The following is an 18,729-nucleotide window of genomic DNA, read 5'->3' as shown; positions in this document are numbered from 1 at the left end:
GGGTCCTTAGCTTATTGATGAGCTATGGTGTTGAACACTGAGCTGTAGTCAATGAATAGCATTCTCACATAGGTGTTCCTTTTGTACAGGTGGGAAAGGGCAGTGTGGAGTGCAATAGAGATTGCATCATCTGTGGATCTGTTAGGGCGGTATGCAAATTGGAGTGGGTCTAGGGTTTCTGGGATAATGATGTTGATGTGAGCCATGACCAGTTTTTCAAATCACTTCATGGCTACAGACGTGAGTGCTACGGGTCGGTAGTCATTTAGGCATGTTACCTTTGTGTTTTTGGGCACAGGGACTATGTTGGTCTGCTTAGAACATTAGGTATTACAGACTCGGACAGGGAGAGGTTGAAAATGTCAATGAAGACACTTGCCAGTTGGCCAGCGCATGCTCGTAGTACACGTCCTGGTAATCTGTCTGGCCCTGCGGTCTTGTGAATGTTGACCTGTTTAAAGGTCTTACTCGCATCATCTGCGGAGAGCGTGATCACACAGTCGTCCAGAACAGCTGGTGCTCTCATACATGTTTCAGTGTTATTTGCCTCGAAGCGAGCATAGAGGTAGTTTAGCTCATCTGGTAGGCTCGTGTCACTGGGCAGCTCTCGGCTGTGCTTCCCTTTGTAGTCTGTAATGGTTTGCAAGCCCTGCCACATCCGACGAGCGTCAGAGCCGGTGTAGTACAATTCGATCTTAGTCCTGTATTGACGCTTTGCCTGTTTGTTGGTTCATCGGATGGCATAGCGGGATTTCTTGTAGGCTTCCGGGTTAGAGTCCCGCTGCTTGAAAGCGGCAGCTCTAGCCTTTAGCTCAGTGTGGATGTTGCCTGTAATCCATGGCTTCTGGTTGGAGTATGTACGTACGGTCACTGTGGGGACGACGTCATCGATGCACTTATTGATGAAGCCAATGACTGATGTGGTGTACTCCTCAATGCCATTGGAAGAATCCCGGGACATATTCCAGTCTGTGCTAGCAAAACAGTCCTGTAGCTTAGCATCTGATTCATCCGACCACTTTTTAATTGACCGAGTCACTGGTGCTTCCTGCTTTAGTTTTTTCTTGTAAGCAGGAACCAGGAGGATATAATTATGGTCAGATTTGCCAAATGGAGGGCGAGGGAAAGCTTTGTACGCGTCTCTGTGTGTGGAATAAAGGTGGTCTAGAGTTTTTTTCCCCACTGGTTGCACACTTAACATGAAGGAGGGAACGAAGTAGAACATACTATGGTAAGTCAACGGGGCCAAATATGTTATGCCTCGTTCCCTCCTTCAGGTAACAGAAGTAATATTCATAACTGTTCATTCCCTTTCAGTTGGTCACTTGGTATAACATACTATGGGACCATACATTCACGCTGCAAGCCGGCTCAGAGGGTGACAAATTAGGAAGCCCAAGGCAGCCCAAGCACACACAGGTTCCAACGGCTCCAAACAGGAGTTACAGATGCCACATTTTTCCCTAATACTTACCTGAGAAGCCTGAACTGTCAGAGTCCCATATAGTGAACCAGAACATGCTGCAACTGAAACATATCCCCACAGCATGATGCTGCCACCACCATGCTTCACTGTAGGGATGCTGCCACCACCATGCTTCGCCGTAGGGATGGTGCCAGTTTCCTCCAGACGTGACGCTTGGCATTCAGGACAACAACTTCAATCTTGGTTTCACCAGACCAGAGAATCTTGTTTCTCATGGTCTGAGAGTCCTTTAGGTGCCTTTTGGTAAACTCCAAGTGCGCTGTCATGTGCCTTTTACTGAGGAGTGGCTTCCTGGCCACTCTACCATAAAGGCATGATTGGTGGAGTGCTACAGAGCTGGTTGTCCTTCTGGAAGATTCTCCCATCTCCACAGAGGAACTCTGGAGCTCTGTCAGAGTGACCATTGGGTTCTTGGTCACCTTCCTGACCAAGGCCCTTCTCCCCCGAGGCCACTGTGTTCTTGGGGACATTCAATGCTGCAGAAATGTTTTGGGTAGCCTTCCCCAGATCTGTGCCTCGACACAATCCTGTCTCAGCGCTCTACGGACTCTAATTCCTTTGACCTCATGGCTTGTTTTTTTCTCTGACATGCACTGTCAACTGTGGGACCTTATATAGACAGGACTGTGTGTTTCCAAATCATGTCCAATCAATTGAAAATGATTGAAAATGATTTTTTAAATACATTTTAGAATAAGGCTGCAACATAACAAAATGTGGAAAAAGTCAAGGGGTCTGAATACTTTCCGAATGTACTGAATAATAGTGTATAGACAATATGGACAGTATATGAATAGAAAAGGTGTGTACAGCAGTAGTTATATAGGATGAGCATAACTATAATACAGTATATACATATAAAGTGGATAAAACAGTGTGTAAACATTACTAAAGTGACCAGTGTTCAATGATTATGTACTGTACATAGGGCAGCAGTCTCTAAGATGCAGGGTAGCGTACCGGGTGGTAGCCAGCTAGTAACAGTGACTAAGGTTCAGGGCAGGGTACTGGGCAGAGGCCAGCTAGTGGTGACTGTTTAAAAGTATAATGGCCTAGAGATAGAAGCTGTTTATCAGTCTCTTGGTCCCAACTTTGAACCCGAGTGGTGCAGCGGTCTAAGGCACTGCATCTCAGTGCTAGAGGCGTCACTACAGACCCTGGTTCAATTCCAGGCTGTATCACAACTGGTCGTGATTGGTAGTCCTATAGGGCGGTGCACAATTGGCCCAGCGTCGTCCGGGTTAGGGTTTGGCCGGGGTAGGCTGTAATTGTAAATAAGAATTTGTTCTTAACTGACTTGCCTAGTTAAATAAAGGTTTAAAAAATAAAAAACCTGTACTCAGGCCGTGGCTTGAGCGATGATCTTCTTGGCCTTCCTGTGACACCGGGTTCTGTAGATGTCAAGGACGGCAGGCAGTGTTCCCCATGTGATGCGTTGGGCTTTCCGCACCACCCTCTGGAGAGCCCTGTGTTTGTGGACATTGCAATTGCTGTACCAGGTGTTGATATAGCCCAACAGGATGCTCTCAATGGTGCATCTGTAAAAGTTTGTGAGGGTCTTATGGGCTAAGCTGAAACTCTTCAGCCTCCTAAGGTTGAAGAGGCGCTGTTGTGCCATCTTCACTGCACTGTCTGTGTAAAGGGACCACTTCAGGTCGTCAAAGATGTGCAGGCCTGAAGAACTTGAAGTTGTGGCCTTTACTGTGGCCCCGGCGATGTGGATGGGTGCGTGCTCTCTCTGCGGTCTCCTGTAGTCCACGATCAGCTCCTTTGTTTTGTTGACGTTGCGGGAGAGGTTATTTTCCTGGCACTACTGTTCCAAGGCTCTCACCTCCTCCCTGTTGGCTGTCTCGTCATTTTTGGTAATCAGGCCTACCATTGTTGTGTCGTCAGCAAACTTGATGATTGAGTTGGAGACATGCGAGGCCACGCAGTCATGGGTGAACAAAGTACAGGAGGGGGCTGAGCACGCACCCCTGTGGAGTCCAGGACCCAGTTGCACAGGGAGGGGTTCAGACCCAGGGCCCTGAGTTTAGTGATGAGCTTGGAGGGCACTATGATGTTAATTTTCTAAATATCTGTGTAGTGAGTAGGCTAGTGTTCCTGTTTGTATGTTGACAATAAATGTTATTTATTGTGGGAAACTGGTGGGAAAAGTCCCTTAGGTTTAAAAATGTCAAAACAGGGCCTCCCGGGTGGCGCAGTGGTCTAGAGCACTGCATCGTGGGGCGACGCACAATTGGCTTAGCGTCGTCCGGGTTAGGGAGGGTTTGGCCGGTAGGGATATCCTTGTCTCATCGCGCTCCAGCGACTCCTGTGGCGGGCCGGGCGCAGTGCGCGCTAACCGAGGGGGGCGGGTGCACGGTGTTTCCTCCGACACATTGGTGCGGCTGGCTTCCGGGTTGGAGGCGCGCTGTGTTAAGAAGCAGTGCGGCTTGGTTGGGTTGTGCTTCGGAGGACGCATGACTTTCGACCTTCGTCTCTCCCGAGCCCGTACGGGAGTTGTAGCGATGAGACAAGATAGTAATTACTAGCGATTGGATACCACGAAAATTGGGGAGAAAAGGGGATAAAAAAATTTAAAAAAATAAAAATAAATAAAAATAAAAATGTCAAAACTAGTCTTAGAACCCATAACAAAACAATACTGTATTAAAAAAAATATATATTATTAAATACATATAGCCAGAAATGACATATGATCAAAGTTTCAATAAAGAAATGTCAGTCAAATTGATTGGGTTAGTTTGTAACGTCACTTAAACGAGCCATTTTGTTCAGTACATCATCACTGAGGAATTTGATTGTGGAGAAGATGGTGGAAACTGAGGTTTTGTTTGAAACTGCCAGTGAGACCGGTGAAGCTAATAGTACAGAAAGTGAGAATGAGTGGGTTACAGTGGCGAAGAAAAGGGGAAACGAGAAGGAAAGCTGTGGTGGGAAATAGGACCACTAGACTTGTTTTTAGTTGGGGTGAGGGTTTTGAAAAATGATGAGACAGTGTTTTGGAGGAAAGTGTGAAGTCGGCGAGAGTCACAAGAAGTGATCTTATTTAGATTTTTTTGTGTGTCTGCCGAGCAGAATAAGTGTGTTTTAAGACTCCAAAATATATCAGAGTGGAAGGTTTCCTGTATAGATTTTCGTAGCCGGGCAACTATCAAGGGGATTATTTCTGGGGTGGCGCAAGAAATAAAGGCAGAGGATATTACTGAAGACACCGATGGAGTGGTTGGTGCACGTTGACTGACCTGTATGGTGGATGGAGAAAATATATTAACTTCATCCATGCTACTGTTCTTTGATGAAGAGTCTCTCCCTTCTCATATAAAGTTAGGATTCATGATTTTGTGCATAAGCTAGGATTCATACTTTTTGTGCATAAGCCCCTTCAGTGTCATAAATGTAAAAGATTTGGTCATGTGTCAAGTGTGTGCAGAAGGGAAGAGTATCATATGCCAGATGAAGTGAAATTATGCAACTGTGGAGGTGAACATGCACCTGAATTCCTGGAGTGCCCTGTTAGGGTGAAGGAGAATGAGGTGGCAAGGGTAAGGAGTGTTCAGCGTGTCTCTTATCTGGAGGGGGTGAGAAGATTGAAGGAACGAGTGGCGGGGAAGAAACAATGTGTCACGCCCTGACCTTAGAGATCCTTTATTCTCTATCTTGGTTAGGTCGGGGTGTGACTAGGGTGGGCATTCTAGTTTCTTTATTTCTAGGTTGGCTTGGTATGGTTCCCAATCAGAGGCAGCTGTCTATCGTTGTCTCTGATTGAGGATCATATTTAGGCAGCCTTTTCCCACCTGTTTGTTGTGGGATCTTGTTTTTGTGTAGTGCCTTTGAGCACTGCGTTTGCTTCACGTTTCGTTACGCTTTATTGTTTTTGTGAGTTTCATTTATTAAACATGTGGAACTCTACGCACGCTGCGCCTTGGTCCATTTATTCCAACGATTGTGACAGAAGATCCCACCACCCACGGACCAAGCAGCGTGCCCAGGAGGAGCAGTGATCCTGGGCCTGGGAGGAAAGCCAGGAGTGGAGGACATCCTGGACTTGGGACAAAATAATGGCAGGAGACAAAAGCCTGCCATGGAAGCAGGCGGAAGCAGCGAAGGAGGGACAGCGACGACACCGGGGTGTCGAAGAAGCAACCTAAAAAAAATTTTTTGGGGGGGGCACATGGGGTGGTCGGCGACGCTGAGGGATGAGTCAGAGACCATGGAGGAAGCGATGGATAGATTGAGAGAGAGTGAACGGAGGGGTGAGATAGAGACCTTCAAGGAGTGGTTGGCAAAATGTGAAGAGAGTGAAGCGGAAGAGCTGTTGGTTTGGCTGGAGAGGCAAGACAGTCGCCCTGAGGAGCGTGTTAGCCGTCCGATGCCACCTGTGTCAGCCCCCCGTATTCTACCTGAGGAGCGTGTCATCTGTCCGGTACCATCTGTGCCGGCTCCACGCACCAGGTCTCCAGTGCGCCTCCACAGCCCAGTACGTCCTGTGCCGGCTCCACGCACCCGGCCTCCTGTGCGTCTCCTCAGCCCGGTACGTCCTGTGCCGGCTCTACGCACCAGGCCTCCTGTGCCGGCTCCCCAGCCCGGTACGTCCTGTGCCGGCTCCACGCTCCAGGCCTCCTGTGCATCCTGTGCCGGCTCCACGCACCAGGCCTCCAGTGACGGTCTGCAGTCCGGAGCCTCCAGCGACGGTTCCCAGTCCGGAGCCACCAGCGACGGATCCATGGCCCGGAGTCTCCAGCGACGGATCCATGGCCCGGAGTCTCCAGCGAGGGTTCCCAATCCGGAGCCTCCAATGACGATCCACGGTCCGGAGCCTCCGGCGACGATCCAAGGTCCGGAGCTCCCGACGACGTCCACGGACCAGAGCCTCCAGCGACGATCCACGGTCTGGTTCCTCCGCCGACGATCCACGGTCCAGTTCCTCCGGCGACGATCCCCGCACCAGAGCTGCCACCGAAGGGGTACTGTCACGCCCTGACCTTAGAGATCCTTTATTCTCTATTTTGGTTAGGTTGGGGTGTGACTAGGGTGGGCATTCTGGTTTCTTTATTTCTAGGTTGGCTTGGTATGGTTCCCAATCAGAGGCAGCTGTCTATCGTTGTCTCTGATTGGGGATCATATTTAGGCAGCCTTTTCCCACCTGTTTGTTGTGGGATCTTGTTTTTGTGTAGTGCCTTTGAGCGCTGCGTTTGTGTCACGTTTCGTTACTCTTTATTGTTTTTGTGAGTTTCATTTATTAAACATGTGAAACTCTACACACGCTGCGCCTTGGTCCATTTATTCCAACGATCGTGACACAATGGTAGTAGAGCTACCACGACCAGAGTTCTTATCAACTGAGGGACAGTGAAATTATATATTTTTAAAAGGTGGACTTTGTATTATTTATTGCAATGGGCATAAACTGTACAGCACACGTGGAGAAGAAGTCTAAGAAAATTGAAATCATTGTGAATGCCACTGAACGTTTGTTGGTCTTTGTGGTTTCACAGCCGAGTCCATGCAAGAATTCCTGTCGGTGAATGTACCACCATCACAGGCCCCTGAGCCTGTGTAGGGATGTATTTTGGAGTGGACTGTGATTGAAGAAGTGGGACGGGTTTTCTTAGTTGGTGTTTTATTTTGTATGATGACGTTTTCCCCCTTTCCCGCAATATGTTTGTAGTTTCTCATTCAACACCCCGTCCAGCTGGTGGCGGTAATGCACCATTAACATTGGATCCCAACCGCCGTTAACCCCGATGGAAGAAGAAGTACGTCATCGCTGTGCGTCATTGTCACGAAAGGGTGGCTGGCAGATGCCTTTTCGAAACAACAATAACCTGTTGTCGCTCAGGTACGACCCTTTTCTTTTCACAAACATATATATATATTTTACATTGGTTAATAGCGTCAATTGCCACGAATTCAGACTCTGTGAAATCTTTAATTGGTTCATCTTTGCTAGCTAACTTTAGCTTAGTAGCTAGCTAACTTCTATAGCTAAACAGCGCGTTATGCAAGTTGGCCAGCCGTTGTTTTTATATGTTGGGTAAATACAGAACTCGTGTGACTCAGGTATCTAACGTTTGGCTTAGCTTGTTAACGTTATCATGCTATAGTTGACATGGAGAGCTTCTAGCTATATCAACTAGCCAGTGTGTAACATGTCATTGCTAGCTAAGATGGCTAGCTGCTTCTAGCTATATCATCTAGCCATTGTGTAACATCATGCCATTGCTAGCCGATTACATGTTTACATTTGAGCAGATGCTCTTATCTAGACCGACTTAGCCTCGTATGAATGTACAGCAATGAGTGGATACATTTTTGTACCGTTTCGTACTGGTCCCCCGTTGGACTCGAACCCACAACCCTGGCATTGCAAGTGCCATGCTCTACCAACTGAGCCACAAACACCGTGACGTTGCCAGATGCCTAACTATGGGCGCATTCGTAAATTCACTCTGGCTATCTTCTCCGATTTCAGAGCACTCTCGTCTGAGTGTGCCAGAGCGCAGAATAACTTATGAATTTACGAACGCTCAACACTCGTTGAATATGGCCGATGTGTACATTCTTAAAAAAAAAAAAGGTGTAATTAAATGGTTGCCAACTGCAGAGTTAATCACCAACGCTCTGGATAACATGAAAACAACCTAATCCGCTCTACTAGGACGAGTAAAATAGTCAGTGAGGTGTTCTCTCATTTGTGTCTGGATGTAGCAAACAAGCTCGCCAACGTTAGCCAGTTAGCTTGGGTGCTTGACTGCGGTTGAGGTCAGAACGATCGGATCAACCCTACTCCTAGCTTACTAGCTAACGTAAAAAGAAAACTAATGGGACTGTAGCGACTGTGTTGACTTCAAAATCGGGGGTGTGAACTACGTTTCTATTCAAGCATTGATCGACATGGTAATGGCTCTATAGTATTGGAGAAAAGTTGAAAAAAGGACCCTCCGTTACATCGTGACTGTCATGTCGTAACGTACAGCATGCATAAAGCAACTATTTCTGTCTTACAATCTCTCCACCAGGTGCAGCACTTCTCTCATGTTTAAAAACAAGAAATGGACAGTGACGGGGTAAGGGGGGATACCCGGTAATTTTTTGCGTCATCATTGCATGCAATCATCACTCTCAAAGCCGTTGTTTACTTCTAAGATCACTTTAGCACCGCCCTAAAAACCCGACTCAAATTCGACAAACCTTCAAATAGATATGTAATGACACATTATATAAACTCTTTATAGTGTTATATTTACATTTTAGAGGCGATAAGTTGGACAAATCGAGTGAAAAAAAGCAATTTTCCCACACATCTCTCCTTCTCACTATCACGCATTAGTTTCACTTCCCCACCCGCCATTTTTTTAAAGACCCGACGGAGCTCATTGCCTTGTTGAATTATGCAGAAACGGGCAGCGTGGGGGTCATGTAATTGATTCTGTTGGAAAGGGGAGAAATTGTGCTTTACAATGGTATTGACATTACAGTTGATCTGGAAGTATTACGTTTTTGGGGCGCTAAAATAAGGTCAATTGTACGGACCAAGGCGATGTACAAAAGTGAGTGAGTTTACGTTACTTCCAGACAAATAAGAGAACATCTCACTCTGACCATTTTACTCGCCCTAGCAGTGCTGGTTGGGCTGTTTTTGTGTTATCCAGAGCGTTGGCGACTAACTGCGCTGCTGGCAACAATTTTATTATGCCTTTTTGCCGTTTACTGACACCAGCCATAATCAACTGGTGTTGAGCGTTCGTAAATGCATCACTTATTCTGCACTCTCGCATACTCAGATGAGTGTTCTGAAATCGGAGCAGATAGCCATAGTGACCCTATTGTTCGTAAATTCACTCTGGAGTGCCAGAGAGCGCTTGTAAACTCTCTGAGCGTTTCACACTCTGAACGCTCTGGCCGAGGAGTAGGGTTGATCGGAGTGTTCTGACCTCACAACGGCAGTCAAGCACCCAAGCTAACTGGCCAAGTGGTTAGAGCGTTGGGCCAAAATCAAATCAAACTTTATTTGCCACATACGCCGAATACAACTAGTGTAGATTTTTACCTTGAAATGCTTACTTACAAGCCCTTAACTTCTCTAGGGTAGGAAGCAGCATTCGGAATTTTGGATGAAAAGCATGCCCAAATTAAACTGCCTGCTACTCGGCCCCAGAAGATGTGATATGCATATAACTGGTAGATTTTGATAGAAAACACTCTAAAGTTTCCAAAACTGTTAAAATAGTGTCTGTGCGTATAACAGAACTGATTTGGCAGGCGAAATCCATGCAGGAAGTTTTTTTTGTTGGTTTTGTAGTTTTCTATTCAATGCCATTACAGTATCCATTGACTTAGGACTCAAATTGCAGTTCCTATGCCTTCCACTAGATGTCAACAGTCTTTAGAAATTGTTTCAGGCTTGTATTCTGAAAAATGAGGGAGTAAGAGCAGTCTGAATGAGTGAACCCTGCTGTGTACCCAGAGCTTTTTCATGCGCGCGACCGAGAGAGTGCCTTTCATGTTTACCTTTTATATTGACGACGTTATTGTCCGGTTGAAATATTATAGATTATTTAGGCTAAAAACAACCTGAGGATTGAATATAAACATCGTTTGACATGTTTCTATGAACTTTACGGATACAATTTGGATTTTTTGTCTGCCTGTTGTGACTGCGTTTGAGCCTGTGGATTACTGAAGAAAACGCTCAAACAAAACGGAGGTTTTTGGATGTAAAGAGAGACTTTATCGAACAAAAGGAACATTTATTGAGTAAATGAATGTCTTCTGAGTGCAACCATATGAAGATCATCAAAGGTAAGGGATTAAGTTTATCTCTATGACTTGTGTAACTCTTCTACTTGGCTGGTTACTGTTTGTAATGATTTGTCTGCTGGGCTATGTTCTAAAATAATCGTACGGTATGCTTTCGCCATAAAGCATTTTTAAAATCTGACACTGGTTGGATTCACAAGAAGTTAATCTTTAAACCTATGTAAAATATGTTTTGTTTTCTGAATTTTTATAATGACTATTTCTGTATTTGAATTTGGCGCTCTGCAATCTCACTGGATGTTGGCCAGGTGGAACGCTAGCGTCCCACATACCCTATTAACCAACAGTGCAGTTCAAGAAGAAGAAAATATTTACTAAGTAGGCTAAAATAAAAAGTAACACAATAAGAATAACGATGCTACATACAGGGGGCACCGGTACCGAGTCAGTGTGCGGGGGTACAGGCTAGTTGAGGTAATCTGTACATGTAGGTGGGGGTGAAGTGACTATCCATAGGTAACAACCAAACAGCGAGTAGCAGCAGTGTACAAAAGGGGGGAGGGTCGTCAATGTAACTTGTCCGGTGGCGATTTTATGAATTGTTCAGCAGTCTTATGGCTTGGGGGTAGAAGCTGTTGAGAAGCCTTTTGGTTCTAGACTTGGCACTCCGGTACCGCTTGCTGTGCGGTAGCAGAGAAAACAGTCTATAACTTGGGTGACTGGAGTCTCTGACAATTTTATGGGGCGACAGCGTAGCCTAGTGGTTAGAGTGTTGGACTAGTAACTGAAAGTTTGCAAGATTGAATCCCCGAGCTGACAAGGTACAAATCTGTCGTTCTGCCCCTGAACAAGGCAGTTAACCCACTGTTTTTAGGCAGTCATTGAAAATAAGAATTTGTTCTTAACTGACTTGCCTGGTAAAATAAAATAAAAATATTGGTCCTGGATGGCAGGAAGCTTGGCCCCAGTGATGTACTGGGTGGTTCAGAGGAAAGCCCATAAAACTACCCTCTGTGTAGCGCCTTTACGGTCAGATGCCAAGCAGTTGCAATACCAGGCGGTGACGCAACCGGTCAGGATGCCCTTGATATATAAACTTTTGAGGATCTGGGGACCCATGCCAAATCTTTTCAGTCTCCTGAGGGGGGAAAAGGTTTTGTCGTGCCCTCTTCATGACTGTCTTGGTATGTTTGGACCATGATAGTTCGTTGGTGATGTGGACACCAAGGAACTTGAAACTCTCGACCTGCTCCACTGCAGCCCCGTCGACGTTAATGTTCGGCCCGACTTTTCCTGTAGTCCACGATCAGCTCCTTTGTCTTGCTCACATTGAGGGAGAGGTTGTTGTCCTGGCACCACACTGCCAGTTCTCTGACCTCCCTATAGGCCGTCTCATCGTTGTTGGTGATCAGGCCTACCACTGTTGTGTCGTCAGCAAACTTAATGACGGTGTTGGTCGCGTTTGGCCATGCAGTCGTGGGTGAACAGGGAATACAGGAGGGAACTAAGTACACACCCCTGAGGGGCCCCAGTGTTAAGGATCAGCATGGCAGACGTGTTGCTGCCTACTCTGACCACCTGGGGGCGGCCCGTCAGGAAGTCCAGGATCCAGTTGCAGAGGGAGGTGTTTAGTCCCAGAGTCCTTAGCTTAGTGATGAGCTTCGTGGGCACTATGGTGTTGAATGCTGAGCTGTAATCAATGAACAGCATTCTCAAATAGGTGTTCCTTTTGTCCAGGTGAGAAAGGGCAGTGTGGAGTGCGGTTGAGATTGCGTCATCTGTGGATCTTTTGGGGCGGTATGCGAATTGGAGTCGGTCTAGGGTGTCCGGGAGGATGCTGTTGATGTGAGCCATGACCAGCCTTTCAAAGCACTTCATGGCTACCGATGTGAGTGCCACGGGTCGGTAATCATTTAGGCAGGTTCTTCGCTTCCTTGGGCACAGGGACTATGGTGGTCTGCTTGAAACATGTTGGCATTACAGACTAGGTCAGGGAGAGGTTGAAAATGTCAGTGAAGACACTTGACAGTTGGTCCGTGCATGCTTTGAGTACACGTCCTGGTATTCCATCTGGCCCAGCGGCTTTGTGAATATTGACCTGTAAAGGTTTTGTTCACATCGGCTACCAAGAGTGTTATCACACAGTCATCCAGAACAGCTGTTGCTCTCATGCACGCTTCAGTGTTGCTTGCCTCGAAGCGAGCATAAAAGGCATTTAGCTCGTCTGGTAGGCTCGCATCACTGGGCAGCTCGCGTCTGGGTTTCCCTTTGTAGTTCGTAATAGTTTTCAAGTGCTGCCACATCCGACGAGCGTCAGAGCCGGTGTAGTAGGATTCAATTTTAATCCTGTATTGACGCTTTTCTTGTTTGATGGTATGTCTGAGGGCATAGTGTGATTTCTTATAAGCGTCCGGATTAGTCTCCCACTCCTTGAAAGCGGCTGCTCTAGCATTTAGCTCGATGCGGATGCTGCATGTAATCCATGGCTTCTGGTTGGAAGCTTATCATAAGGTACTCTACCTCAGGCGAGCAATACCTCGAGACTTCTTTAATATTAGACATCGCGCACCAGCTGTTATTGACAAAAAGACACACACCCCCACCCCTCGTCTTACCAGAGGTAGCGTCTCTGTTTTGCCGGTGCATGGAAAATCCCGCTAGCTCTATGTTGTCCGTATCTTTGTTCAGCCACGTCTCGGTGAAACATAAGATGTTACAGTTTTTAATGTCCCGTTGGTAGGATAATCTTAATAGTAGGTCATCAATTTTATTTTCCAATTATTGCACGTTAACAAGAATGGAAGGCATTGGGAGTTTACTCGCTCGCCTCCTGATTCTCAGAAGGATCCCCGATCTGCGTCCCCTTTTCCGGCGTCTTCACGCAAAAAGTGTGGATCTGGGCCTGTTCCAATGAAAGCAGGATATCCTTCTCGTCAGACCCGTTAGAGGAAAAAGTTTCTTCCAGTCCGCGGTGAGTACTCGCTTTTCTGATGTCCAGAAGTTCTTTTCGGTCATAAGAGACGGTAGCAGCAACATTATGTACACAATACTTAAAAAAGAAGTTACACAAAACTCAAAAAATATATAAAAAAAATAGCACAATTGGTTGGGAGAATGTGAAACTTCAGCCATGTTCTTCGGTGCCATTTTTCCATTTTTTGGAAAGGTTACTGGATCGAATCGCCGAGCTGACAAGGTAAAAATATGTTGTTCTGCCTCTGAGCAAGGCAGTTAACCCACTGTTCCCCGGGCCCCGAAGACGTTGATGTCGATTTAAGGCATCCCCCCGCACCTCTCTGAGGTTAAATGCAGAAGACACATTTCAGGTGAATACATTGTTGGACAACTGACTAGGTATCCCCCTTTCCTTTTCCCAAAGTTGGCTAGCTAGCTACTAGGGGTGCATTCGTAAATTCACTCTGGCTATCTATTCCGATTTCAGAGCATTTTTGTCTGTGTCAATTCGATGGTGAGTCAACTTGCCACCTAGTTTGGTTTATGATAGAATGGCTCTATGTATAGTTAGGTTGTTCGTCGAAAACATAATGTCAAAATAATACATTGATTCTGTCAGCTGAAGAATAGGCCTAGTCTTAGGGATGCCGAAGAAGTTCCAGGGTGAGAACTCCAAGGCGGTCACTGCCAAGGTCCGCAAGGCAGAGGCCAAAGCAGTGGAAGACGCCCGCAAGAAGAAGGAGCTGGAGGATGCACTATGGCAGGAGAACGACAAACATGTCCTGAAGAAAGAACAGAGGAAGGTGAGACCTTTCGCACTCGTTTCCTATTCTCACACGGGGTCAAATAGTCTGCAGTAGTATTATATTGGGCTATATCACAATCCAGTATCTGGCTATGTATGTACAGACACCACACTCTAGAATTGACTGAATGTTGAAGTGGGCCTGATCATTTAGGCTTGACTTTAAATGTCCCCTCTCTGAACCTGCAGGATGACAAGGAGAAAAAGCGCCTTGAGGCCCTGGAGCGAAAGAAGGAGAACCAGCGGCTCTTAGATGAGGAGGCTGCAAAGATTAAGGGCAAGGCCAAGGAGGCTGCTGCTGCTGCTGTGGTGGCAGGCAAAGTGACTCGGGCCCAGATTGAGGAGACGCTGCGTGTCGAGCAGCAGCTACAACAGCAGGAGCAACCTAAAGAGAAAGGCAATGACCTCACCAATATACCTTCAATCATTAACCAGGCTCTCTTTCCTCTCCGGGTTCTGTTCTATTCTCATGGTCTCCCTCTCCTATGTTCGTGTCCACAGAGAAGAGCCACCTGGAGACGCCCCTGGAGGAGAATGTGAATCGCATCATTCCTGAGGAAGGTGTTGTGGAGGCTAGAACCATAGAGGATGCCATTGCCATGCTCAGGTACAGAATACTGTATAGCATAACCTCTCAATGTTGCTTTTGTAGGGGGTAACAATGTTAAGATTACAGGTGAGAACCAGGGGAGCCTTTCCATTGGTGTACCATACCGTTATCAACAAAGTGTGTTTGGTGCGCCTTCAGAAAGTCTTAACAATTCTTGGCTTTTTTTCACATATTGTTGTTAGTCTAAATTTAAAATGTATTGGATTTAGATTTTGTGTCACTGATCTACACACCCCATCACGTCGAAGTGGAATTGTGTTTTTAGAAATGTTTACAAATTCATTAAAAATGAAAATCTGAAATGTCTTGAGTCAATACGTATTCAACCCTTTTGTTATGGCAAGCCTAAATAAGTTCAGGAGTAAAAATGTGTTTAATAAGTCATAATTTGCATGGACTCACTGTATGCAATAATAGTGTTTAATTATTTTTAAATGACAACCCAATCTCTATACCCCACACACATACAGTTATCTGTAAGGTCCCTCAGTCGAGCAATGAATTTCAAGCACAAAGAACAGGGAGGTTTTCCAATGTTTCGCAAAGAAGGGCACCTATTGGTAGTTGTCATTTAATATCTCTTTGAGAAAGGTGAAGTTATTAATTACACTTTGGATGGTGTATCAATGCACCCAGTCACTACAAAGGTACAGGCACCCTTCCTAACTCGGTTGCCCGAGAAGAAGGAAACCGCTCAGGGATTTCACCATGAGGCCAATGGTGATTTTAAAACCATTGTGATGGGAGGTAATTGACGATGAATCAACATTGTAGTTACTCCACAATACTAACCCAAATGAAAGCGTGAAAAGACGTAAGCCTGTACAGATTACAGGATAAGAGCTAAGCACATGCAAATCCTATAGGAAAACCTGGTTCAGTCTGCTTTCCAACAGACATTTGGAGACAAATTCACCTTTTCAGCAGGACAATTACTTAAAACCCAAGGCCAAATATACACTGCAGTTGCTTACCAAGACGACATTGAATGTTCTTGAGTGGCCTAGTTAGTTTTGACTTAAATTGGCTTGGAAGTCTATGGAAAGACTTAAATGTCTGTCTAGCAATGATCAACAACCAACTTGACAGAGCTTGAACAATTAAAAAAATTAAATAATGGGCAAATGTTTTGCAATCCAGCTGTGCAAAGCTCTTAGACGTTCTTCCACGTTGACAGAGTATTTTGTGTAGATTGTAAACAAAAAATGTAAATGGAATCCATTTTAATCCTACTTTGTAACACAACAAAATGTGGAAAAAGTCAACGGGTGAGAATACTTTCTGAAGGCACTGTATAACATCAGTTACTTCTCATACTCTAGGCTATATACAAGAAGATGAAGCAGGCATGGCAGGTTTCATAAGTATGAGGGTCCATAGAGTAGCTAAAGTGAGAGAAGTCGAGAGCCAAATTTCAACCCGTCCTATTGTGTGTTTCTTTCCCAGCACGGCTGAAGAGCTCGACCGCCACCCAGAGCGCAGGGTGAAGGCAGCGTTCGCTGCGTTCGAGGATCTGAACATGCCCCTTCTTAAAAAAGAGAACCCCAACATGCGGCTGTCGCAGCTCAAGCAACAGCTGAAAAAGGAGTGGATGAAGTCGCCAGAGAACCCCTTGAACCAGCGCTTTGCCAACTACAACACAAAGTGAACCAACTCCAGCAGCAGCTAATACAAAACTGTCTACCTATGCACATTGGACCTTACAATGGAAGATGCCCCCAACCTATAATTATTCCCCCATTTATGAATGTGTTGCTGGAAAAGCTGCACTCATTTCCTAGGACCTCCGATGCAAGGAATGCCTTTGGGACTTCCGCTTGTTACGTTCCGATTTGACACGGAAAAGCAAACCCCCTCCCCCAACCAATGTTCCTGATGATTTTACTTTACTGTGCATGTCCACTTGTGAAGCATCTCGGCAGTTTATGGATTTTATTCCCACTGTCAGTTTTTGGCACTTATGTTGAAAAGGGATTAAAGTCATTTATTTCAGTTCACAATACACTAACATATCTAATTCTTTCTGAGAATGAGACTACAGGTATGTGAACTGCACTCTTGCCTATCGTAGTCGCCTCCATTAACCCCCGATGACGATAATAATAACCCACATAAGAAAATATCACGACCAGAGCCAGTTGTTGACTTGTAAGAATACTGGCTTGTTATGAACTGCCATTTTGAGCACCACTGGAAATGACAACCCCTTTCCCTATGATAAAGTGTCATGTGGCACCTGTTCCCCATCCTAACAAGGCCTTATTAGGTGCACCTACTCAATACATCAATACTGTTGTTGCTAATCCTGGTATCATGCAGGATTCAGACCTAATATTGCATCTGCTTTCAGGTTACATTGAATTGCATGGAGATTGTTATCGCTTTTTTGTAAGTGAAATTTGAAAAGACTACAAAAAAAGATTTAAAATTCATGTAAATCTAACCCCCCCCCCAAAAAAAATGTAATGCGGGTTTACGTACCATTTTCTCACCTTCATGTTTTCGAGAGTTTATGTAGAAAGGCCGTCTCATTTATTGAAAGCATACAGCTCACCACATCTCTTGTCAGTCGTGTTTTAGGAGCTGCAGCTAAGAAGTGTCTCCTAACACCCACCACTTCTGTTTCAACAGCACAATCATTTAGCACAAGTGGGTTTTTAAAATTCACTGCATTTTGATCTACACTCATTTCGCCACTTAAATAGACTTTCAGCCGTGTGCATGCCTTACATTAGTGCTCGTTTTCAGCCAGGTTTCCATCTGAAGAGGATACTGAAAGTGTTAAGCTGTGTTCTGGTTCCCTGTCCTTCTCCTCCCCAAGTCCAGACAGGCATTTACTGCACTGCTGGAGCTAGAAACAAGTCATCTGTACGCGACTAAACTCTGATTTGAAGTGCACACATGTTCACTCCCTTACATAGATTTAAAATGAATAGACTGGTGTAAGGAATACGTGCACAAATCCAGTGCTTTTAAACACATGGAGTCAACAAGTGCACACTTACAGTAAAAAGGAAGGGAATTGGAATTCATCTTTTTGTTCCCAGTGGCTCCTGAATTTGACTCTCATGCTATGCCACTGGATGACACTCAGTAGACTACGCTCACATCCTCATCCATTTAGTTAATTGCTGATCTATAAGATATCTTATAAATTTTATATTTATAAGGTGGAATCGACTGTTGGCATTTATACAAGAATACAGTATTGTGTAGGCATGCCTTTTACTCTGCTACAATACTGTTATAGATGCCAATACCATACAGGTGTAAGAAGTTACTGTGGAATATATATATAGTCAAAACCCTCTTATCTAAGTAAATCTGCATAGGTAGAGCTCCTTTTTAGTTCAAATGACAGTTGTAACTGAGAGGACGACCAAAAATATCATTACCATATTTGCTGTTAAATCAACTGTCTTTTTGTTTTTAATTTATGCCACATTTATATTACAATTCACTTGAACACAATATACATTGACCTTTGAAGCTCGGCAACTATTTATTTGGCTTATAACAGTGTCCTGTGCTGCCTTTCTTTACAATGTTTTTTTAAAGCACAGCAACATTCAAACAGTAGCCTGCTGACCAAGCACGCAGTGGTCTTTGTAACTTTGCCTGCCACCAGTTTGAAAGAGCGTAACGATGTATTACTAACAGGAAATGTTTATAGCTTCACCTCAATGGCGTTTTGAAAGTAGCTGGGTGTCAGAATTAATGATAGTTTAATTATACTGAACAAAAATATAAATGCAACAATTTCAAAGATTTTACTGAGTTAGAGTTCATATAAGGAAATGAGTCAATTGAAATAAATGTATTAGGCCCTAATCTATGGAATTCACATGACTGGGAATACAGATATGCATTTGTTGGTCACAGATACCTTAAAAAAAGGTAGGGGCATGGCTCAGAAAACCAGTCAGTATCTAGTGTGACCACCATTTACCTTAAACAACATGACACATCTCTTTCGCATAAAGTTGATCAGGCTGTTGATTGTGGCCTGTGGAATGTTGTCCCACTCTTCAATGGCTGTGCGGAGTTGCTGGATTTTGGTGGGAACTAGAACAAGCTGTCGATCCAGAGCATCCAAAACATACTCAA

General features: G+C 45.1%; 1 protein-coding gene across 1 annotated transcript; it reads left to right on the top strand.

The window, feature by feature from the left end:
- The first annotated feature begins 7,224 nt into the window (after positions 1-7,224).
- LOC129810918 (coiled-coil domain-containing protein 124-like) lies at positions 7,225-16,874 on the top strand. The gene is made up of 5 exons (XM_055861912.1): positions 7,225-7,331; positions 13,827-14,010; positions 14,202-14,409; positions 14,514-14,619; positions 16,069-16,874. The coding sequence occupies exons 2-5, from the start codon at positions 13,852-13,854 to the stop codon at positions 16,268-16,270; spliced, it is 675 nt and encodes a 224-aa protein (XP_055717887.1). The 5' UTR covers positions 7,225-7,331; positions 13,827-13,851; the 3' UTR covers positions 16,271-16,874.
- The last annotated feature ends 1,855 nt before the right edge of the window (positions 16,875-18,729 follow it).

This window comes from Salvelinus fontinalis, chromosome 14 (genome assembly GCF_029448725.1).
Source record: "Salvelinus fontinalis isolate EN_2023a chromosome 14, ASM2944872v1, whole genome shotgun sequence".
In the NCBI taxonomy this organism is placed as follows: Eukaryota; Metazoa; Chordata; class Actinopteri; order Salmoniformes; family Salmonidae; genus Salvelinus; species Salvelinus fontinalis.
The sequence above is the reverse complement of the archived record's forward strand: the minus strand, read 5'-3'. Positions and strand labels throughout refer to the sequence as shown.

Coding starts and splice junctions, on each gene's coding strand:
- LOC129810918 (XM_055861912.1), top strand. CDS start 13,852: ATGCCGAAGAAGTTCCAGGGTGAGAACTCCAAGGCGGTCACTGCCAAG. Junction 14,011..14,201: donor TGAAGAAAGAACAGAGGAAG/GTGAGACCTTTC, acceptor CTGAACCTGCAG/GATGACAAGGAGAAAAAGCG. Junction 14,620..16,068: donor GATGCCATTGCCATGCTCAG/GTACAGAATACT, acceptor TTTCTTTCCCAG/CACGGCTGAAGAGCTCGACC.